Source organism: Hyaena hyaena, unplaced genomic scaffold, assembly GCF_003009895.1.
Source record: "Hyaena hyaena isolate Hyena2069 unplaced genomic scaffold, ASM300989v1 scaffold_194, whole genome shotgun sequence".
Taxonomy (NCBI): Eukaryota; Metazoa; Chordata; class Mammalia; order Carnivora; family Hyaenidae; genus Hyaena; species Hyaena hyaena.
Window position 1 is genome coordinate 374,172 of NW_024080826.1, and position 23,592 is coordinate 397,763.

The window sequence follows — 23,592 nt, forward strand, 5'->3', positions numbered from 1 at the left end:
GGGTTCCTCCCCAAGGCTGTCCCCTGCTCAGGTCCCCTGTCTGTCGGTCGCTGGGCCAGCGGAGGCATCGGGCAGGCCATCAGGGACATGTCCCGGGGCTCACACCGCCGGGGACTGCGCCGGCCAGCAGGGCTGGGAGGGTGGGTGGAGGTCGGTCTGCAGCAGCAGTGACCTGCAGGAGAACACCCTCGTCGGGGCGCAAGCAGGTGACGCCAGCTCCAGTGCTGCCGGTGCTGAACCCCACCTGGCCACCGTGTCCTGGCTCCGAGAGCCCCCCTTTCCCGCGGCAGCGTGTGGACGTGCGGGGGCTCCTGGCGAGTGCCTTTCAGACCCATGTTGGCATCAGTAATCCCCGTGGCTCCGGCCTCCCGTCCCGTCCTCACCGCGGGCCTTGCCTGCACACCCACGTCCGGGTCTGCTCAGGGGGCCCCGGGCTCAGGCTGCAGGAAGGGAGGAGTTAACGGTCTCCTCTGCTGATCACTTGCTCCGGCTTCATCCAGCCTCTTCCTCCTTATTTTTTTTTTTCTTGTTACTACTGCCCATAAAATTAAAACAAAATGAATCTTACAACTGGTGTTTGTTCAAAAGGCCACATACTGTATGATTTCATTTCAATAACGTGTCCAAAACATAAATCCCTAGAGCCAGACTGGTGGTCGCAGGGACTGGGGGAGGTGGGAAAGGGGAGGGCCGCCAATGGGAACAAGATTTCTTTTGGGTGTGATAGAATATTCTGGAAGTACATAATGGAGACAGTTGCACAACCTTGTGCATAACTCCAGACCTGCTAGGCTGTAGACTTTATTTTTTATTTACTTTTTAGATTTTTTTTTAAAAAGTTTATTTTTGAGAGAGAGCGAGCATGCGCAGGGGAGGGGCAGAGAGGGAGGGAGACAAAATCTTGGTGCTGACAGCGCAGAGCCCAATGTGGGGATGGAACTCCCAAAGCGTGAGATCATGACCCGAGCAGAAATCAAGAGCCTGACACTTAACCAACTGGGCCACCCGGGCGCCCCGGACTGTAGACTTTAAAATGGCAAATTCTGTGGTATGTGAATTACATCGATTAATAATTCAATGCTATTTTCATTGTAGAGGTGTTTAAAAATAAAAGAAGAAATTTTAAATTATCTTCATAATTATGGATGTGAACACATGTTGATATGTGTGTGTGTGTGTGATAGTTTTTGTGGTTGTTTTGTTGGTTTGGGCTTGTGTTTTATGTTTTTTCTTTGGGGTGTTTCCAGCCCTTTTGGGGGGCCAGGAGAGACTCTGTTGGCATCTGCTGAAACGTTGGACCTACTTGTTTCCATCCCCAAGTTCATATTTGCACCTGTTACCTTTGGCTTTTCAATTTTAGGGGGTCCAGAATCTTGAGTAAGGACAGCTATTCTGTGTCTGACTTCATGTAGGAAATGATACTTCCTAATATCAGGCTGTCGGTGGGGTCCTCCTGTCTCAGGAAGCAACAGTGGGGTCCCGTTATATGGAAACTTAGGGTGTCCGCTCTAAGGACCATGGCAGTGGGCCATTCTGCGTTTATTCACATATGTGACTCTTGCTATCAGCCTGGGGGCTACTTGAAATTTGACCCATGTTTCCAAACACGTGGATGACACTCTTGTGCGCAAGTGCCCAAACTCAATTTTACTACATTATTTTTTAAGGCAAAGCTGGGGCTGAAAGAAACGAAAAATTAAATCCCAGCCTACGTGCTGAGCAGCACCACCTATTCAAAGAGAATCTTAGCATTCCGAAGGTGAACAGCGACTTGGTGGGTCTGGGTGGGTGGGTGGTGGGTGAGGTCTGCCCGCGAGTGAGCAGAAGCATCAGGTGGCCCCCCGCTCCCTTGCGCGGGGGCCCCCGTGACTCCGATGCTCAGGGAAACCTGGCACTTCAGAGCAGAGACCTGTCTTGCAAGAGTGGAAATCTGTCCCACGGTGGAGGTGGGCGAACAGTGCTTATTTTTCTTCAGGGTGTATATTTATTTGACTGTTTCACACCATTTGTCAATTTCTGAGCAGTTAATAATTTTTATGCCTCTTTCAGATGTGTGTATACAGTACGAGTGTGTTTGATTTCCTGTGGTCTCTCTGCATTTACACAGTGCTGAGTGATGGCATGTGTAACATGCCAATTCAAAATTTCAAGGCCAACTCAAGTTTAATTCTTGAGCAAAGCCGTGGCCCGCCTTGCGTGGTTTCTGCCTGTCTCTGGCTGTGGTAGCCCCGGATTCTATCTAGGGCTTAATGCTCGGATGGCCTACAGCTGTTTCCAGTCCCCTGGGGATCATTGGACAATATGCAGCTAATAGCTGAGGGGACGATGTGCTGGCTGCAGGAGAGACATACGGTGCGGGGCGTCGTCTTGGAGAATAAGGATGCGTGATCGGAGAATAAGGATGTGTGATCCATCGGGGACACTTTACGAAACTGACATGGAGTGTGGCTTCTGTTGTGTGGTTGAGTTTGGACTAGAAGTGACAGAAAGAGGGGACCTTCCTTTACTGGGTGTGAGAAGCCGCGTCCAGGCAGAAACATCCTCCTGCGGGCCGTCTGGGAGCTAAGGCTGGATTCCAAGGGCACCCAAGGCTCATGTGTTACCTGGCGCGTCCGGTGACTTAGGACCTGGCAGTGTGGACAGATTTGGCTCAGAGACACTGCTGCCCTTAAGGATCAACTGGCCAGTGTTTATTTAGCGAAACAATTTGAAGACTCCTGTGCGCCTGGCTCTGTGTGAAACCCGCTTGTACCGTACTTTCAGCTTCCTCAGCAAGGCTTCCCACCGTGAGAGCGGCCTCTGGTGTCTGGATGCTTTGCTGGTTCCTGTTTCCTGTGTAAGAGAGACACGTGGGGTGACCCGGTTTATAACCGAGTTATAACTGAGTTATAAACTGTCTTCTGTGGACTTACAAAAATGCAGTAAATGCACATAACCTAAACGTTTGCCGTCTTAGCCATTTTTAAGTGTGGGGTTCAGAGGCAGGTTCAGTGTACACCTGCCGTCACTATGCACTTTTCATCTTCCCCAGATGAAACTGTCCCCATTAACCGCTAAGTCCTGGGCCCCCCTCCCCCAGCCCTGGGGCCCACCGTCTGCTTTCTGCTCATAAATTAGAGGAGTCGGGACCTCATCGGCCATATGCTATTTGTCTTTCTGTGCCGGGCTCTTTCCCTCAGCAGAGGGACAGCGTAATGTCCCCCAGGTCCGCCCCTGTGTAGTAGGGCAGCATTTCCTTCCAAGGCGAGTGGCGTCGGCATGTGTATTGCACTCCGTGGTAGGGGCTTTGATGTCACAAACCCGCACCCATCCAGATGTGTTCTCAGGGCCAATTCTACCCGCCCCTCTCCCACCCCTGACTGGTGGGCCCATGGCTCTGGGTGGCATTCCTGGTTAAGCGGACCAGATCTGCTCTCGCGCTGGGTGGGGGTGAGTTTGGGGGAGGCTGCACCTGCTGTGACCTCATCCCTAAAGGGCGGGCTGCTCGTGCTGCAGGAGAAGACACCACTGTCCTCACGGCTGTGGGTGGATCTGCCCTTGGCTGCTGGCCACCAGGACACCCGGGGGGACTGGGAGGGGAACGCGCTGCCGAAAACACTCAGAATCGCAGAGGCGGGTGACCTGCAGACCCTGGAGACACAGGTGTTTTCTTCTGCCACCGGCGTTTCAATCTCTGTCCCTCCCTGAACAGCGCTCGGTGCTTCAGCCCCACGTTTGCTTCATCCATGCGCTCTGCCTCGCTGGGGATCAATGTGAAAAATCACTTTTGCTGCGGCACCAAATCGGAGCGCTCCGGAAGCTACCCCATGCCTTGTCAGCCTAGGTTCTCTATCCATTTTGCTAGAATACTATTGTTTTCGCACGAGAAGCAAAGTAGAGGGCTTGCAGTAAAATCTAACGAATGTGTGTGCTGTGCTCTTTCATCCAGGGGAAGTGGAGGCCGCCGACCCGAATGACCCTCTGGGAGAGCTGGATGGACAGGACGGCCCTATTCCGACTCTGAAAGGTAAGGCGTGAGGAGCTCTTGGAAGCAGGCGATCTAAAGTGTTGCTGGGGGGTCAGAATCCTGAATCCTCGACAGAGTGGCGTAAAGGAAGACCAGGGCTGTGCTCAGCTGAAAGGAAGGGAAGGGCGTCTCGGCATAGGACGGGATGTCACACTGAGATCTGAAGAGCTGACAGTCAGAGAAGGGGCTGTCCTGGGATGTGGCAGTGCCCGTGCAAAGGCCCTGAGGCAGCTGAGAGAAGGGCTCGGGCAGCTGAGGTCGGAAGGGTCAGGGGACTAGATCAGCATGGCCCAATATCAAGGCCACCACCATGTGTGGGTCTTCAAATTTAAATCAATTAAAATTAAATAAAATTAAGAATCCAGTTCCTTAGTCCTCTGAGCTACATGTGAAGTGTTCAGTGGTCATGTGTGGCTATCATGATGGACAGCACAGACCTAGAACATTCCATCACCACGAAAAGTTCTGTCAGGAAGCCCTGCATAGAACGTACACAGCTCTTTAGGTGGCAGAAGAATGTTCTGTTTTATTCTGAGTGCCGTCCTCCACTGCACAAGTTTCTGGCCTGGGACCCGGTGTGGCCTGACCACTGCAGAGATTGCTCTGGTGGCCGGAGGGTGATGGAGGGGACATGGGAGGGGCGGTGGGAGGGAGGTGAGGGGGTTGGGTGAGAGGTGGGCTGGCCCAGGAGTAGACAAAATGAGCTCCCCTGTAGACTCCAGCCCCCCACCAGGGGAAATGTGTCTGCAGTGGTCCACCCCCCCCAAGGGAAATGTGTCTGCAGCGGGCCCAGCCCCCCGCCAGGGGAAATGTGTCTGCAGTGGTCCACCCCCCCCAAGGGAAATGTGTCTGCAGCGGGCCCAGCCCCCCCCAGGGGAAATGTGTCTGCAGTGGTCCACCCCCCCCAAGGGAAATGTGTCTGCAGCAGGCCCAGCCCCGCCCCCCCAGGGGAATGTGTCTGCAGCGCCCGTCCCCCCAGGTGCGGGTGCAGGACCCCAGGGCGCCTGGCTGGGTCTCCAGGGCCGGAGGGCCTGTCACAGCCGAGCCGCAAACAGCTGAGAGATGGGAGGCCCTTGGGCCCGCCTGGACGCAGGACCTGCTGACCGAGGCTCGGAAGGGACCGGAGGCCGAACGTTCACGGAAATGTTTCTTTCCTTCCAGCCACAAGCTCCAAACATGGATACGTCCCACCCTGTGCTTTGGGTGGGACCCCGGCCCCTCCTTGGTGTTAGCGCGGTTTCCCAAGCCCACAGCGCCACGCCTCGTAGGCACCCCCTGCTTAGTGGGGTTCATGGCCTCCAGCTGTTTGCTAACTGCGTGTCGGTGAGGAAACGGTGCGCACTCCTGTCCGCGTGCTGAGGCCTGCGGCAGCGGGCCGCCCTCGCGGGGACAGTGGCCGGCAGTACCGTGTGCTCTTCCCCCGGGCGTGGGTGTGGCCGTCCGCCTGTGCCCCGTTCCGGGCGCCCGCACCTCAGCAGCCCTTCGGGGGCAGGATGCTCGCCATCGCCCCGCGTTCACCGCGGCCCGGTGCTCTGCTTCTGTAGTGCGGCCTTCCTTCTTTCTTGCGGCTCTTGCACAAAAGGGGACGCGCTCTGCCCTTTCGTTCTGCCCCCACGGCCTTCTCCTCTTGCTCTGGTGACAGAAGGACTTGGCCTGGCCGTGCCGCACGTGTTATTCCGTGTGCTTTTTTGCTGAACTCCAGGGAGTGACACCATTAGGCCACGTTTGGCTTAAATCATACGAGAAAAGTACTAATAGCTGAACGGACCGTAGGAGCTATTTCTTCAGTCCAGTGACGTTTAGGCGCAGGATGAGATGGGCAGCAGGCCGGGCCGTGGGTGAGAGGAGCGCTTTGTCTCTTCCGAGCACACCGGGCGCTGGGCACTGGGCACAGGTGTGGACAGCATTTTGGTTCAGATGTACTCCGCCGTCTGCCAGCTGGGAGCACCTCACGGATACATAGTTGGGGGTTGGTATTGACCGAGGACACCCGCGCAGCCACAAGCCTACGTAGGAGAGAAGGTGAACACAGGAGCTGGAAAGTTTGCCTGAAATTCCCATATGCCAAACGGCGTCGGGGTTCGGACTGAAGCCGGCCTGGGAATAACCCGGAGCAGGTCCACACCAGGATGTGCAACATCTTGCCACACACTACTTATTACCGGTGAGGTCACTGATATTTTTGTCATTGTCACCGTTACTGTCGTGACATTTACAAAAGCATACGTTCCTCTAGAACCCATTTGCTCTTGTGCTCCAGGGCTGTGTTTGAAGTGCAGATGTAGCGCTCTGGGGTTTTGTAAAATCAGTACTTTGGAATGTGTGTGGGAAGTGGATCATTCCTGAGGGCCCAGGAGGGGAATTCCAAGCTCTCCCCACTCGAGGATACGTTCCAGTTGTAGGTGATCTGGAGGGCGGTGTAAATCACAGGGCAGGGGTCGGGGCTGCCCGCGCCATGTGCCGGCTGTGGACGCAGGGCTGACCTGCAGTCTCCTTGGACAGAGGAAACAGATCAGTGGAGATCGCAGTGTGGCCTGGACTCGGGCTCCGTTGTCTCTGTCCCCGGAGCCTTGGGCTCCCGAGTCATACAGGACGCGTGGACTGATTAGTGTACACGTTCTGTACGTTTCTGGAACTTCTAGGGTGTGTGTGTGTGTGTGTGTGTGTGTGTGTGTGTGTGGTGTGTGCGTGCGTGCACGACTGTTTCCTGGAGTTTGCTGCAAGCGTCCAGGCCCCAAGGCTGAAAGGTGAAGTTGGAAACCTCACCCCCATTGCAGACGCGATGTGAAGGGCTCTGAGCCGGGTACTTCCTCCCCGGGGGGGCTGGCGGGGGAGGCTTTGATGGAACACCCCTGCCCCCTCCCTCTCCCCGCCACCAGTTTGCAGCGCCCGTGGGACCGCCCAGGACCGGGACGGACGGAGAGGTGTTGGGAGGAACCCCAGCCCACGGAGGAGAGATCTCGAGCATGCGCCGTGCTGTCCAGGGCTGAACACGCAGCTGGGACGCAGCTCCGCGGGCGGCGAGGCTGGCTTCTGTCCCCACGCCTTCCTTTAAACCTCCCCTTCTTCCCAGAGCCCCCGCCAGCCTGCCCTGCAGCCGGGAAGGGGTCCCTGTGTCCGGCAGCCACCTGCTGAAGGAGACGAGGAAGGTCGTTCTTCCTCCGCTCACCGGCTTTGACTGCCACACTGCGGTGGGCCGCTTGTGTATGCTTGTCGTGTGTGTGTGTGTGTACACGTGTGCGCGCCCCTGACCCTTTGTGAGTCTGGGGGTGTCGCCCGGTGCGGGGGTGTAGGCTGGCGGGGCCAGCTCCTTCCTTCCTGAGTCCCGCCGTCCCTCCGCAGCAGCCTCGGGGGGCTGTCCTCCCCAAGGACCACAGGCTTGGTGCCGCAGACCAGACACCCACTGTCACGCAGTCCTGGAGTCACATGTCCCAAGTCAGGGCGTCGGGGGCGGGGCTGCTTCCCGGGATCTGTGAGGAAGAAGGTGGCCGGCCCCTCTCCCAGCCGCTGGCGGCCTGAGGCCTAGGCTCGTGGCACGCGGCTCCTGCGCCTGCCTCTGCTGTGGCGAGGCCTTCTCTGGTCTTCCGTGTCCACGTGTCCCTCTCCTGATAAGGACAGGAGCCACTGAATTAGGGCCCAGCCATGTGACCTCATCTTGACATGAGGGCATCACCCTGTTTCCAAATAAGGGCGCGTTCACAGATCCCAGCCCACGTGGCTGGGGCCGAGTTCACCCCACGGGGAGGACCTTCCTCCAGATGTGCGAAACACCCACACGCTTCTCTGCATTTCTAGGCCCTTCCTGCTTCCCGTGTTCCCTGCCCCCATCTTTGCCAACCTCACACCCTCCTCCCCCATCCCTGTGGCTCCCCTGCTCAGCCAGCCCATCCCCCCACCCCCCTGCAGCTGCCTCTGCACAGACCACAGCCAGCCCAGCAGGAGCGTCTGAGCCCAAGTGACCCCTCACCCCTGCCTCCGGCTGATTTATTGAGCTGTAAATACTTCCCGGACAGAAGAGCAGCTTTGTGTCCTCCGTGTGCTTCCCAGGGTCCCCTCCTCACCTGCCCGGCCAGGCAGCTTGTCTGTTTTATTTCCCACCAGTCAAAGCCCTGTGACCCTGGGAGCGCTGGTGCATAAGGCTTCCCTTATCTCCTTCCCAGACGGCAAACAAGCCGCTTCTCAAACACCTAAGTAATTTGACCGAGTTGGAGAACATGTGGGCGGTCAGTTGGGAGAAAGAGACGACCCGTGTGCAGCGGGAGTGGCGTCCCCATAGTAACGGGCTCTCCTGCTCCCTCTGTCTTTGGCGGGTTGTTGGTGCTTGGACTCGGCTCCAGTGTCCAGAGTGAGGGGTGAGCAGAGACCTAGCCCCGGGGACCAGGGGCACAGAATCCATTAGCATCGTTGTTAAATTCCCCCGCTGCGCAGAGGGACAAACCCTCTTGGATGATTAGAAGGGAGGACCTCTGTCCCACCTCTAACACTGTGGGGTGCTGACTGATCCAAGCCAGCCAGATTCTCAGTCGCCCGGGTCTGGCCCCTCCTGGCCTGCTCGGTCATGTCCGGAGGGGTTTGGAGTGACCGTAAGGGGAGCCTCGTGAGCTAGGGGAGAGTTTAGGAAAGGTTAGTACAAACCCCATATTTTGCGCAAAAGGGAAATGCAGCCAAGGGTTTAAATGGGAGCCATGAATAAACCCCAATGGCCAACGCAACACTGCGCTGCCTCCTCAGAGAACTTTCTTTCTGGCTTTCATTTTGGCCTTCAGAGAATTAATGATGGTTACATTGGTGGACCAAACTAACTTGGCCCCCCTCCTGCTTAAATTACATGCAAGTGTGCAATAGAAGTTAGTAGAAGATGTCATCAAATGAGCTTGCAGAGAGAGATGGAGACATGGCCAGGAGCCAGGAATAGGGAGGAGGCAGGGCTGTGACGGCCCTGGGCGGCCAGGGCACAAGCCACTTGTGGGTCCTACTCTGTTTGCAGCCTTGGAGAATGTCCCCATGGTTTAGTTTATCTGAAACAAAGAGTTGTGGGTTTTTTTTTAATGTTTTATTTATTTCTGAAAGACAGGCAGTGTGAGCAGGGGAGGGGCAGAGAGAGAGGGAGACACAGAATCTGAAGCAGCTCCAGGCTCCGAGCTGTCAGCACAGAGCCCGACGCGGGGCTCGAACCCACGAACCGTGAGATCATGACCTGAGCCGAAGTCTGGGCTTAACCAACTGAGCCCCCCAGTTGTGGCGCCCCCAAAGAGTGTGTTGCAGGTGTCATGTACTTAGGACACGGGCTCCCCGTGGTGAAAGATGGTGTCCCTGTGGCTGTGGTTGCCTCCGTGGGCCCCAGAGTAACACTAGTAAGGCGTGCACACCTTGGCAACAGCTGGGGACGGGCGAAGGGCTTCTGCAGATGCGTTGAATCCTCCGAGCACTGAGGCTGGAGGAGTCTCTCCAGACACAAATGCTACACGAGAGAGAATACCCAGAAGGGGGAAAATGGCGATTGGGATTACGTGAATAAACACCTTAGCGTTACTGATGTCACTTGGAATTGGAGGTTTTACATTTCCTTCAATCGGGAAAAATAAGAGGTTGACACAGAAATCAAATCTGGCTTCAGGAACATGAAAGAGTATTCTTGTACCCTAAGCGAGGCCTCTGAACGATCATCAGCCGCGGCAGGGGCCTTGGGTTTCAACGTCAAACCAGGAAGGAAGCTGGGGGTCCAGAGAGCCGAGTGTGGTAGGTAAGCGTAAGGGGGCCTAGGGGCTATGGTCCGAGGGGCTATGGTCCGAGGGGGTGGGCACAGAAGGCGCTGCCATGAGAAACGAGGCTTGGACCCACACCCCAGGAAACCCAGTGTACGTGCCGGGAATGTTGTGGGGGAAATCCCAGGCCCGAGAGTTAACACGAAGACTTGGCACGGACCACAAGAGAGCCCAGCCAGGGCTTGACCTCCTGAGCTGTGAGATCATGACCCAAGAGCCACTCAGGCGTCCTGTCCCATGACACAGTCTTAGGATGCAGAGTGAAACGTCTCTGTGTCACATTCATCAAGTTGGCAAACATTTTTAAGCCCCTAAACACCAAAGGTTGACATAGTTGAAGGGGAAACAATTTGATTGGCATTGACGATGACCACCCTGGTTTCAGGCTCTCTTCAGACCTACGTAAATGAGAGATTTCAAGGCCCTATGGCATCAGTTTTGCATCCAGATGGACACTTTCAAGGAATTCTTGTATGTGTGCAGGATGAGACGTGTGTGCAGGCTGTGATTAAACCCTAGCAAAAATGTGGGAACAATTTCCTGCCCTTCGTTTGGGAAAAAGACAAAGAAACCACGGTTAGTTTGTACAGTGAAATATTGCATAGTCATTAAAATAAATGAGCAGCAACAAAAATAAATCCCAAGCTGACTTTCAGGGGGAAAAAATCCCAACAAAGTGATCTTTCAGGGAAATTTTCTAAAAATATAAAACAGTAGAAATGTGCATTGGCATGGTACATAACCAGTTTTTTTTTTGTTTGTTTTTTGTTTTTTTTATTTATTTCTAGAAGAGAGAGAGAGAGACAGCGTGAAGAAGGGAGGGTCAGAGAGAGAGGGAGACACAGCTCCGAAATAGGCTCCAGGCTCTGAGCTGGCAGTCAGCGCAGAGCCCGACGCGGGGCTCGAACCCACTACAGCGAGATCATGACCTAAGCGAAAGTCGGACGCTTAACCGACTAAGCCACCCAGGCGCCCCTACATAACCAGTTTTGAGGAGAGGGAGGGAGAAACAAGGAAGTGTGGATTTTAGATGCATTCTGGAATGTTTAATTTTTAAAAAAAGTGTTCTAAATCAGATATGGTAAAATGTTAGCATAAAATGTTGGTGTTGTATACACAGGTATCTATTACATTAATACTTTTATTTTTGTATGTTTGTACCATTTCAGTATTTAAAATTGTTAACCTAAAAAGAAGTAATATTGGGGGTGCCTGGGTGAATCAGTCAGTTAAGCACTCGACTCCTGGTTTCGGCTCAGGTCATGACCTCATGGGTTCCGAAGTTCGAGCCCTGATTGAGCCCTGTGCTAATAGTACGGAGTCTGCTTGGGATTCTCTCTCTCTCCCTCTCTCTCTGCCTCTCCCTCGAAGATGCTCTCTCTCTCCTTCATTTTTCCTCTCTCTCAAAAGAGATAAACTTTAACAAATTATTTAAAAAAATAATATTGAGCAAAACAATTAGGCAAAAGGAGATGTGAGTGGTAAGAATTTTGAAAGCAAAAAGGCCACGCTATTGGTATTTGAAGAAGAAGATATCTGCACAGAAAATCCAGGACAGCCAACTCAGAAACTGTTATAACCAGGAAGAGAGTTCAGTAAAGTGGCAAGATAAAAGCAAAATATACATAGTGGACAGACTATAAAGGTGTCCCTGGACCTGTGACCTGCCGTCACCTTTCACGGTGCAGGGATTTTGCAGATGGGATTAAGTTAAGGATTTTGAGATGGGAAATGATCCCGGGTGACCCATGTGATTACATTCACACAGGTCCTTCTACAGGGAGGCAGGCGGGTCAGAGTTCCTAGTTGGAGATGTGCCCATGGAGGCAGAGGTGAGGCTAAATGCAAGGGAAGTGCCACCAGCCTGGGCATGTGTGGCCTCCAGACGCTGCAAAAGCAAGAACGGAGACTCCCAGAGCCTCCAGAAGGAACGAAGCCCTGTCACTACCTTGATGTTAGGACTTGTGACCTCCAGAACTGTGAAGCAATAGATTTGTGCTGGCTTACACCACTAAGTCTGTGCTAACTTGTTACACCACCGATAGGAAATGAGTGCATATGTAGAAATCTAAGAGCTGTCCTCTAAGCCGTCTTAAGCCACTAAGCCTTTCCTTAAACTGCTTAGATAGAAATAAAAACAATTCACACTCTAGTAATGAGAATTATAGGATACCTAGAAAACTACCCAAAAATACAAGTGAAGGTCTGTGTGAAGAAAATGACAAAAAGATTTCCTAAATGAGTAAGAAGGTCTGAGACGGAGGCCTAGAGCATGCTTCCTCCCTGTTCTCTACAGGATGGTTTCAGACAAATCATCTATAAATGCAGCGCTTTCTCCATCCACACTCCCGGTTTCAAATCAAACTCCTCAGGAGGATTCTAAATGGAATCTGGACAAGAAGGAGCCACGAAACTGAGAAACATGCCCCAAAAAGTAACATTTGTTGTTCTTGATGTCAGAACTTACAACTTATTTCAGTTATCATAATTTAACAATTATGTAACTGCTATGGCAACAGCCCAAGAGCAGTGGTGCAAGGGGCAGGGTTAGAAATGAATAGATGCTGTTTTAGATGGGGCACCTAGGGCAACACCCTCTGAGAACATAAACTTTTGGCGGAGACTTGATCTTGGAGAAACAGCAAAGATCTGAGGACTGGGTGTTCTGGTTGACTGCACGGTGAGGGACCATCCGGGCATGTTTTTGAAAGAGTAAGGCGCCCCCCCTTCCAGTGGAGGAAGAGTATGGGCAGGTTAGAGAACATGCCAGAAGCGTTGATACCATGGATATCAGCTGTTCACCATGACGTCTTAATTTCTTTTCAAAGGCTCAGTTTTAAGCACTCCCCTAGGGAGGGCACCCTGAGTTTATGAAGCTACTGTGATACCTACCCGTGGTTTTGGCCTCTCTGAGCTTCCGGTAGATGCAGATATGAGACCTAAGTCAAGGCACGGGTGCCGTCGGTGGAGATGCTGCCCTGCCCATTCCCAGCGAGAGGAGGCTTTCTCTAGAACCTCCTGGGGTTGGTGCTGGACATACAGGCACATTCTTTCCAGTCCTGACAGTCCCTGAAGGTCTGTTCTAAGTTTCTTCTTGGATGGGCTTGGTTCACTGAAACTGTAGCTTTTCTTTGTCCTCCGCAATGTAAAGCAGGTGTTTCCCGCTGCACACTTAGAGCTTTTGACAAACGCCACTGCCCAGACCCCTCCCAGGTCCAGGTGAGTCTTTTATATAAGCTCCCAGGTGGCTGCAACGTGAAGACCGAGCTGAGCTCCCCCTGGTTTAGACGGTGTAGGGTCAGGAAGACTTTGTTAAGAGCTCCGCATGTGGACTAGACCACTGCACCAGGCTCTCCTTTGTTTTCTGCAAACTGAGGAGGGTGTGGCCTCGGGGGTGAGGGTCCATCTGTGGAGAGTGAAGGGGATCTGGAAAAACTGGGCATCTCAAGCTCAAGAAATCAGTGGTGGCCTGACCCCAGGATCTGAACAAAGCTGAAGGTGGCCGCCAGCACCCAGGGAAGGCCGCCCCCAGAGGGGCCCCTCCCCCGCACCTGCGGCCTCCATCAGCTCCATCTCACCCCCGACTTTTACCTGGTTTGTCCAGTGGGCTCACTTCCTCATCCCTCCTCAGGGGCACTCGCTGACCCAGGACTACACTTGTAATGCTGTGCGACCATCAGCACGCTCCAGCCCCAAACATGTTTAGCTCCAAAGGGAGACCCCACGCCCATTAAGAGTCACTCTGCAATTTCTGTCCCCAGCCTCTGGCGACCCTTAGTCTGCTTTCTGTTTCTATAGGTTTGCCTGATCTGGACATTTCGCGTAAACAGATAGAGCCAAGAGTGCTTGAATGATTAAGCCAATGGCATAAAGTGCTTGATACCAGCACACGCGTATTTCTTCAGGCCACGTTAGCTATTAGCACTAAAGCGTCTAACAAGGAAATACTGGCACTGTCTGAACAAAGACTCGTTCTCACTCCAGTTCATGGTTTCACAGCATCTTGCTTGGGGTGGGGTAACACCAAGTTCTCCGCGTCTGTGCACAGGGCAGAAAATGCAGGAGTGCATGTTCCCTTCCCTGGCTTCTCAGAAAGGAACCTTATTTGGGAATTCTGAAGGACTAAGTCTGCCACTTGTCCGTTTGTCAGTCAGCACTGCAGGGGAAGCTGTCGACAGGCATGGTGAAGACTTCTTCCACATTTCCATTTCCACGTACCTAGTCGATGGAAGAAAGATATTCTGGAGAAGCAGATCCTGGGTCTGTTCGTGGTAATTGTGCAGTAGCTACTGGCTGGCTTCTCCTCAAGTCTCCTCAGTTGTACAGAAGAAACGATCCCCTTAACTTTCCTCTCTGACATCTCCCCCGCTTCCCCCCCTTTCTAGATAAATACTTCCATGTTGAAGAAGATCCTTTTGTATCTTTCAGGATACGCAGCCCAGCTGGCTTTAGGACATTGATGTCCTAAAAGTGGAGGGAGGGGGTGTCAGAACTAGAGCAAGCCAGTCCCCTAGAGGGAGGAGATGAGAGCCGGCAGTGACCACGGTGTCCCAGCCCCCAGACCCCCGCACCTGCTCCTTGTAGATGTTTTGCTGGTCAGCCCGGAAACACAGATCCCTCCGTTCTACCTGTATACGAAGCTGCTGCCCGTATCTGCTGGGAGGCTATGGTTTGTCACAGGGCTTTGGAGAAACTGTCATCAGTGTGGAGATGGGGATTACTGTTCAGCTCCTGCCCAGGAGAGAGCACTGTGATTTTAATGTGTCATGTGCTGTGTTACAGTACAGTCTCGACTATTTTATATGCCCTTCTGGTGCATTCGTGGCATGCAAACTTAGGCGAGGCATTTGAATATTAAGCAACTTGGAAGTGCTTTCTGTGAAACCCTCTGATGAAGTTGGGCTCTGGCTAGAACCCCGTGAAATGGGGTGTCTCTCACAATCAGGGCGGTCCAGATTGTATCAGAGTAACTGCTTCAGACTGTCAAACCACATTGGATTTAGTGTTCAAAGACTCAAGGTCTAGGGTGGGGGCTGCAGGGACCAGGGCGCCCCTAGTCTGGCCCGTGCCGTTGCGCTAATGATGAGTGTACATCCAGAATGTCACCCTACTTGGTTCAGCCCATCTTTTCAGGGGGTTGTTCGACGTTTCCCTCACACCCCGGCTCTGTATCCTCCATCAAAACTCTCTTCTATAGCTTAATTTAGTGCACGGAGGAAAGGGTTGGCTGGGAGAGAATGGAGGTGGACATGCAGCTAATGATGATTCATGCTAATTACTGACACCTTTCCAGACTGCGATGCACCCACTGTCCCTTGTGAAGTCGAACCATCCCTTCATCTTAAAATCCACAGCCTCCCCACCCCCTGCTGCCTCCTGCCACATGACATCTAGGGGCCATTGTCCATCCTGTGAAACGTTCCTCAAGGGTCCACTAGAAATCCTGTAATTTTCCATCCAGTTAAGGCAGTGATAACAGATATATGCCGTCTTTCAGTCTTTCAAGTTCATTTACTTAAGCGTAGGAACCAAAAGATTCAGAACATGTATATATTTTATGGTCATTTTCAGATTGCTCAATTATATTAGTTTCATCTGAAGTGAGTTCATCTCATGACTGATTGTCTGTCTAGCCTTAGTTAATGGAATTTAGGAAGCGTGTCTATCTTGAGTAATCTCCATGTTCCTGACCCTACACCAGGCATGTAGACGCATACACACACACACACTCTTCACACAGACCACACCACAAATACAAATGCCGCATCACACCCACATGCCACACACCACACACTATACCACACACACCACACAAACACATACACACACTCCTCACATACCCACAAATACAAACACCACATGACACCCACATACCACACACCACACACACACACACACGCCACATACATACATAATCGCACTAAGTCACACACATCTGTTTCACTTCCTCTCCTTCACCAGCTGAGAGTTGCGCCCCAGGAGGGATCGAGCCCCACTCTCCAGCCTCACCCGCTCTGTATCCCAGCACTGTCAGGCCTGCTGTCGCTCCCGTGTGGGGCCCTGCCTGGGTCCCCAGCTCCTGCCCCGGGCGCTGAGGGACAGAGCCTTTAGCAGCACTCAGCCGCGACATCTTTGTTCCATCCTGGCCAGTGGTTAGCTCATTTTTCAGGATGTGTCAGGAAAAACGATGAGTTTTTCCTCATCGAGGCTTTGAGGCAGTGTGGCCAGGAGAGGGGTGGCCTTTCCGACCGTGAATCACATCATGAGTCGCTGAGGTTAGACTAAATCTAGGGATTGCAAAGAGAACCACAGCTGATTCTCATTTTCGGGTTCTGTATTTTCGAGTTCACCCCCTGCCTAACGTGTACGTGTAGCCCCAAAGTCAGTGCTGCTGGTGCACTGGGGGTATTGAGGCATGCCCAGGGCGGTGAAGATTGAGAGTTGCCTGATGCACACGTTCCTGGCTGACGCCCAACAGGGTGACACCTGTCTAATTGTTGCAGCTCATGGGGTAAACACGTGTCCTTTTCTTGATCTCTATAGTCTTTTTTTTCTTTTTTTTTCATTTTTGTGCTTTTTTTGGCAATTTTGCTGTTTAGGTTTTTGTTCAATATTTATTCATTTTTTCAGAGAGAGAGAGAGACAGAGTGTGAGCAGGGGATGAGCAGAGAAGAGAGAGACACAAAATTCAAAGCAGGCTCCAGGCTCTGAGCTGTCAGCACGGAGCCAGATATGGGGCTTGAACCCACGAACTGAGAGATCATGACCTGAGCCGAAATAGGATGCTCAATGGACTGAGCCTCCCAGCGCCCTGGTGGTTTCACAGTTTACCCCCCTGACCCCCGGGGACAGTGCTGAAGGGCTGTGTAGCATTCCTAAGCACCAGGAGGCTGTGATGTGCCTCATGGAGAAGCCGCGCATTAGATAAGCTTCTTTAAAGCATGAGGTAACAGCAGTGTTGGCCTTGGGGTCAGTGTTAGCAAATCAACAATACGTATTAACAAGGTGTCTTTAAACAGAAAGACGCATGAAATGAGGTTAACACCACGATTGGTGAAAACACTGTGACCAGAGGCCCCAAGGAACCTAATGCCGTATTTCCCCTGGAATGGCCATTCAGTGTTCACTAATGCAGTGTCTCTCAGAACATTCTAGAATGTAATCACTGCCAGTGGCAGGAATGGGCTGTATTTATGTGAGGGAAAATGGAAGGCTTCCTGAGCAGGCAGCCTTTCCTTGCAGCCCTCTCTCAGCCTTCCTCTTGTGTGGTCGCTCTCTCCCTGCAGGCTACTTCCTGAATTTTCTGGAGCCGGTGAACAACATCACCGTAGTGCAGGGCCAGACGGCCATCCTGCACTGCAAGGTGGCTGGAAACCCGCCCCCCACCGTGCGGTGGCTGAAGAACGATGCCCCAGTCGTGCAGGAGCCGCGGCGCGTCATCATCCGCAAGACGGAGTACGGTTCTCGGCTGCGAATCCAAGACCTGGACACGACCGACACGGGCTACTACCAGTGCGTGGCCACCAACAGCGTGAAGACCATCACCGCCACCGGCGTCCTGTTTGTGCGGCTCGGTGAGTTGGGGCGGCCCAGGCGCAAGGTTATCCGCCAGCCACGCTCATGGCCACGCAGCGGGAGATGACGGTGCAGGTCGAAACCAAATGCGCAGGAGCCAGCAGAGGGGGACCCAGTAAAACCGTTTCCCCAGGGCCTTTCCCGTTGTGCACGAGGCCCTGGCTTACGTGTTAGCCACTTACTAGTCATAAAAGAAAACAGACACAGATGGAATGGTCTGTAAACTTGGAGCGCAGAAAATAACCCCAGACACAAAGGTGGGCTTCGAGGTGTAGAGGGAAGGCTGCGCGGACCAAGTCGGGGACACGGGCGTCTCCTGCCCGCAGAAGCCTGGGCCCAGCTGAGAGGCGGAGCCCAGAGCGGAGCGCATTGATGGTTCCACACACTTGTGCCCATCAGAGGTGGCAAGGAAATCACAGGACCGGGAGGGAGGCCTCCTCTCTTACCTCAGCTGTGAGGTGGTGCTTGCCATGCCCCGGCCCCGCCAGACCACTCGGGCCCCGGTTAGAAACTAGATCTTGCGAGAGAGAGGGAAGACGGCAAAACTCCAAAATCCCTCTAAATGCTTCTGCACACACAGAGAGCGCCTCTTAGTATTTTGTGGCTTTCGCCGACCCTGCCGTGTAATCTCGGGCCGCCGCTGAGCCCGGGGCCCGAGGCCGGCTCGCCGCAAGTGGGCGTGCTGGGCTGCGGCCGCCTTTACCACCGGCTGGATTGGAAACAAAGTTTTATTCCAAATTATAAAGTATTAATAGCCTATCTTTTTTTTTTTTCCTTTTTAGGTCCAACACACAGCCCAAATCATAACTTTCAGTAAGTATCTGTTTCCTCAAGCCATTTTCTCATTCCCTGAGGGTTTCCGTTATGTAAGAATCCAGGGTTTTCAATGCAGCAGACACACGTGTTTGCCGGATGTGCCGGACGCCGGCTGGACTTCACACGAGGACGACGAGGGGCTGGCTCTGGGCTGGAACACTCTTCTGTTTTCCATGGCTCCGAGTGAGAGAGAATTGCCTAAGAGCAGCGGTTGCTCGTTCCTTTCAGTGACTGTGACCGTACGAGGCTGGAAGGCGGGTGTAGGCATCCAGCCAGGTTGCTGGGGCCACCCAGGACCCGGGTGCCCGGAGCACATGGGGAACAGGGAGGCCGTTCCCTCGGAAATCCCAGCCCCGCCCACAACGGCGTCACCTGCTGTCGTGTTCCACACGTGTGGCCCTTGAGCCTCAGCGCCTCCGCCCGCGTCGGCAGGTCTCAGACCGCCTCCAGAGGTGAAGACGCGGAGGCCCAGAGCCGGGCTCGTGCGTCTCTATGGAGCCGTGGGTGCCTTCTGCTGTGACCCCAGCCCCTTCGTCCCTCGATGTAGCATCTTTTCCTCATTCCTGGCCATCTTGGGAGAGTCTCCTCTGGACCCCACACGGTCTGTCATCCTGGGTGCGAGAACCACTCTCTTCAGGGCTGTGTTTGGGCTTAGCAGGGGCCGATGGGCTCATTTCCTGTGCAGACGCATCCGAGAGCCGCCGCTTCACCTCCAGGTGCCCTGAACAGGGAGCACCGAAGCTACGTGTTGGCTAGAGTTACTCCTCCACGTCCCCCTGGGGTCTCGGCCACACACAGGGCCCCTGGCAGCGCACGTGAGGCACCGTTTGCAGAAGGCAGATGATTGAGAACATTCTGTGCTGGGCGGTAGTGCTGAGCACTTGCCCTTAACAATCATTCGTTCGTACAGGGAGGCAAGAAGAAATGTCCAGGGCACAGCCATGAGTTTGGAGGAAGTGTAGTGATTTCAAAAGTTGACTTCTTATATTTTTTTCATACTTACGTACTTACATAAACATTCTATAAGGCAAACATACAATACTGGAAAATAAGATAAATATAATTTATATGTAATTACGTGATTCACTAAACGTGTAAATATCAACTATAGTAACATTTTATTTTTTGATGTTTTTTTATTCTTTTTTTAAATTTTTTTAGTGTTTTATTTATTTCTGAGAGAAAGAGACAGCATGAGCAGGGGCAGGTCAGAGAGAGAGGGAGACACAGAATCTGAAGCAGCTCAAGGCTCTGAGCTGTCATCACAGAGCCCAACGTGGGGCTTGAACTCATAAGCCATGAGATCATGACCTGAGCTGAAGTTGAACAAAACCAACTAACTGAGCCACCCAGGTGCCCCTATAGTCACATTTTATAGAAAAGTCCAGCAATATTTTTGCATTTATTTTTTTTTTCCTCGTTCCTAATTAAGGATAAAATCAACACATTCCCGTGAACCATTCAGGCTGTTCTGGTCCAGTGAAAGTTTCTCCCGCCCCCCCAGCCCCGCCCCCAGGATCGCCTCCACCGTCGGCTGGGTGTGTGTGCCCGAGCAGGGCCTCTGAGCATTTGGCACACTTGCGCATCTGGAGAGAGGCATCCGCTGACTGCCGTGCACTTTTGTACATAAAGGATATTACCCTGGGCATGTATATTTTAAATTTCCCTGATTGTCCTTCTCCCTGCATCTGTCCCCAGAGGAGCATGGGATCTTCCCACCGCGATGAGAATCTCCCTTGTCCCAAGGCCGCCGCGGCCTCCCTGTGCGTGTCCCGAGGCTGGAGTTTCTCTGGGGAAGATTCTGAAACGTAGACACGCAAGGGACAGGATCACCTTTTGTCAGCGACCTTGCTGAGTAGTCGTGCACAGTTCCTTCCCTGCCACCCGAGTGCGGACCCGTTTCCCCCTCACTTCCAGCGTGGTTCCCATAAATCTCTTTGTTGTCGCTACTCTCGAGAAAAAATGGTACCGGCCACTTTATTCTCTCTGCCACCAGTGATGTGTGCTCGCTGATAGGTGCTTCTTGGCACTCGTGGTTCCTTTATGTCCCGTCTTGTCCTTTGGCCTCAGCCCTCACATTGTTCGGTCGTGATTTTTAGTAATCATTTATGTCTTATTTCTGGACCACATAGAAATTTAAATTTTTCTGTCATTTATCAGTAGTCCCCAGCAGTTTTAAGGTTTTTGTGTCGTGTCTTAAAGGACACGCTGATTTCCTTGAAGAATTCTGGTGGTGTTTTCGATTAGAATTACAACGAATTGTAAGATAAAGTGGGTGAAAATTAACATCTGAATTGAATTGTCGTGTCAAGGACCATTTTCTTCATGCTTTAAGGTGCTCTTTTCCTCCCTAACATTAGGAAAACTTTCAAGCATATGGAAAATGGAAAAGCAGAAAGAATCGGACAATGAACATCCGATCCATATACCCACCAACTAGACTCCGCCATTTACACCTCACTGTGCAAGCGGTACCACCTGTCTCCCCATCCATCAATCCATCTCATTGGTTTAGTGTATTTCACAGTCAGTTACAGGTATTTGTGCACCTGCACTTCAGTATTGCAGCCCGGAACTTACTAACAAGAGTTTAATATCTGTGGTCCTCATCTTCTTCCTCCTTTTTGAGTTAAAACTTACATACAGTGAGGGGCGCCTGGGTGGCTTAGTCGGTTAAGCGTCCGACTTTCGCTAAGGTCATGATCTCGCAGTTCGTGGGTTCGAGCCCCGCGTCGGGCTCTGTGCCAGCTCAGAGCCTGGAGCCTGTTTCAGAGTCTGAATCCCTCTATCTCTGACCCTCCCCTGCTCACGCTCTCTCTCTCTCTCTCCTAGAAATAAATAAAACATTTAAAAAAAAACCTTACATACAGTGAAACACACAGATCCTAAGTATTCCCTTAATAAGGTCCAGTGAATGCAAAAAAAATCTCTGCAGTGCAAACCCCATGTCCAGGCACAGAACATTCCTATCACTCTAGAAAGTTCCATCATGCAGCTTTTGAGGCAACTCCCCTCCTCCTCGGGCAACCACTGTTCTGTTCTGTTCTTTTTTCTACCATGGACTTGCTTTATGTGTTCTGGAACTTCATAGAAATGAAATCCTACAGCACATAGCCACTTAAGCCTGGAGTCTTTCACTTAGCATAATGTTTTTGAGATTCATTTGTGCTGCTGAAGTTTGTTCCACTGCATGATAGTACCAGTTGATTTAGCCACCCTTCTGTTGATGGATGCCTAAGTAGTTTGCATCTTTTGACTATTACGAATAAGGTCCTAAGGGTATTTTCATCCACGTTTTGGCGGACATATATTTTCATTTCTGTTAGGTAAACACCTAGGAGTAGTGTGGCTTACAGGGTATGTGTGTGCTGAATTTTGTAAGAAATACCAGACTTCTCCTTAGAAGAAGAGAAAGACACGTCAGAGCTCTCTCTCTGCTGTGTGAGGACATAGCGAGAAGACGGCCATCTGCAAGCCAGGAGCTGATGCAGCCAGCACTTTGATACTGAACTTCTCAGCCTCCAGAACTATGAGAAGTCAGCTTACCCCATCTGGGCCATTTGTCACAGCAGCCTTAGCTGACTCCTACATCCACCTTATTACGGTACCAGTTTTTTTTTTTATCTCCTTCCATTGTCTTTTACTCTTAAATTTGGATTTTTGTCAGCTTGTATTTTTATGGGAGTTGCACAGAAATCCAAGTTTTGCAGTTACTTTTTCAGAGACAGAGGTGACTGCGTAGTTTCTCTCCTTTGAACATATTAATATTGTGTCACATAGTAGATCTCCTGGAGTTGAGTAGACAACCCTCGGTTGGGGGAGTTACTCTTTCAGTGCGCTGCTGAATTGATGTGCTGCGTTGCGGTGGCAGATGACCACTGCCTTCGGGCACCTGGTGGTCTGGGGTACCCACGCTTGACCGTGATTGTGTGTCGATAGATGCCACCTCCTTGTGGCATCTCTGGAAGTTAACCAAAACCAAGACAGAAGGAGGGGAAATGGGTGGCCTTAAGACATATGCGTCCACAAGTTCTCCATCTTTGTCCGTGGAGTGTCACCTGCTCATCCCACCTGTGACTCCTCCCTTGGGCCATTTCCTGAGGCTCTTTCCTTGTTGGACAAGCAGGGAGCTGGAGCCATCGATTGGGGAGCCGCGCAGCGAGTAATAGAGGAGCCTCAGCCAGTCCCTGAGTGCCACAGGCCCGCGCCGGGATGTGCCGCCACCCCGAAACATGAGTGGGGCTGGCCGCGGTGATTCCCGCCCGAGCTCGCCTCCCCAGCTGCTGCCATCACACACCCACACGCCCAGACACTGGCGGTTCGCTGAACACCCACCGGGTCACGTGTGCTGAGGGAGGTAGAGGGATTTATTACCGTTTACATTGCTCTTCCTTTCATCTCTTTGCAGGGAGGGTGAGGAGGGTGTGTATATGGGGAACTAAGGCTTTTAGAACAGACTGCTAGCCCACAGACGTGGGTTCAAAGGCAAGGTTATTACAGCTTACTCAGGTAGCAGCCTGGGGAATGGGAGGGGATTAATGTGACGCTACGTGTCTCACGTTTCCTATGTGGGTTTCCTTTTTATCTGCTCTTTGAAAAAGTGGCTTGTTTTCATGATTACAGACCCATACATACACCACGGGGCAGCCTGGTGGCATGGCCATGTGGTGGCGGGGTGGTCGATGGCCCCTGCAACCTGCAGGTAAGAGCTTCTGTGTTTCCTGCATTGCTGTCCTGGGCCAAGTTCATGGGCCACACGTGTTTACGCATAATGTGCTTCAACAAACACTGCTTAGCGGAAGATGTGCTGTTCTTCCGGACAATTAACATTTATGTTACTTATTGGCCCCCAGGAAACCATCTTGCTTGGGGCTGCATCCTGAGCTATCTCCCCACCTCGATGCCCCCAAACTCAGCCACATAATGGGCATCTCCGGGCGGGTGACTCAGGCACCTCATGGTTGGCGTGTCTAAACAAAACTCGGCTCTCTGCTCCCTCCAGCTCCTTCCACTGCTATTTTTAGGGAACTGTCATAACCGAGCTCAAACTTTATCCTAATTACAGGAAAATAGCACTATAAAAAAAAAAAAACACACCTGAGACTGCCAGTGATTAAACATGACTTCAGGAGAAAGCAAGCTGCCTTACACTTGGTGGGTACACCAGCTCTGGCAGAAGCTGACATTGAGCATTTGATGTTAAAGCCATTAAGCCACCAACCTAATCAAACCGAGTTGTTGGGAGGAGAGAAACCAGCCTAAGTTTTTTTCTCCATGACTTCTCGTTAACCATAGGTTCCATTTCTTGTAAAACTTCTCGTTAACCATAGGTTCCATTTCTTGTAAAATGTAACTCCTTAAATCCCACAGTGCAGACCTTGAATAAAAGATAGAAAGTTAATTCATTTTAAGGTGATCTGATGTGGGTAA

General features: G+C 52.1%; 1 protein-coding gene across 1 annotated transcript in view; it reads left to right on the forward strand.

Moving 5' to 3' along the window:
• Positions 1 to 3,906: 3,906 nt before the first annotated feature.
• The window catches only part of ROR2 (receptor tyrosine kinase like orphan receptor 2), a gene marked incomplete at its 5' end in the record, with an annotated part of 38,949 nt that continues 19,263 nt past the window's right edge, over positions 3,907 to 23,592 (forward strand). The window contains 3 exons of the mRNA XM_039241476.1: positions 3,907 to 4,006; positions 17,058 to 17,345; positions 18,129 to 18,159. Of these exons, the coding sequence (XP_039097407.1) occupies positions 3,907 to 4,006; positions 17,058 to 17,345; positions 18,129 to 18,159 (419 nt within the window). The remainder of the gene's footprint in view (positions 4,007 to 17,057; positions 17,346 to 18,128; positions 18,160 to 23,592) is intronic.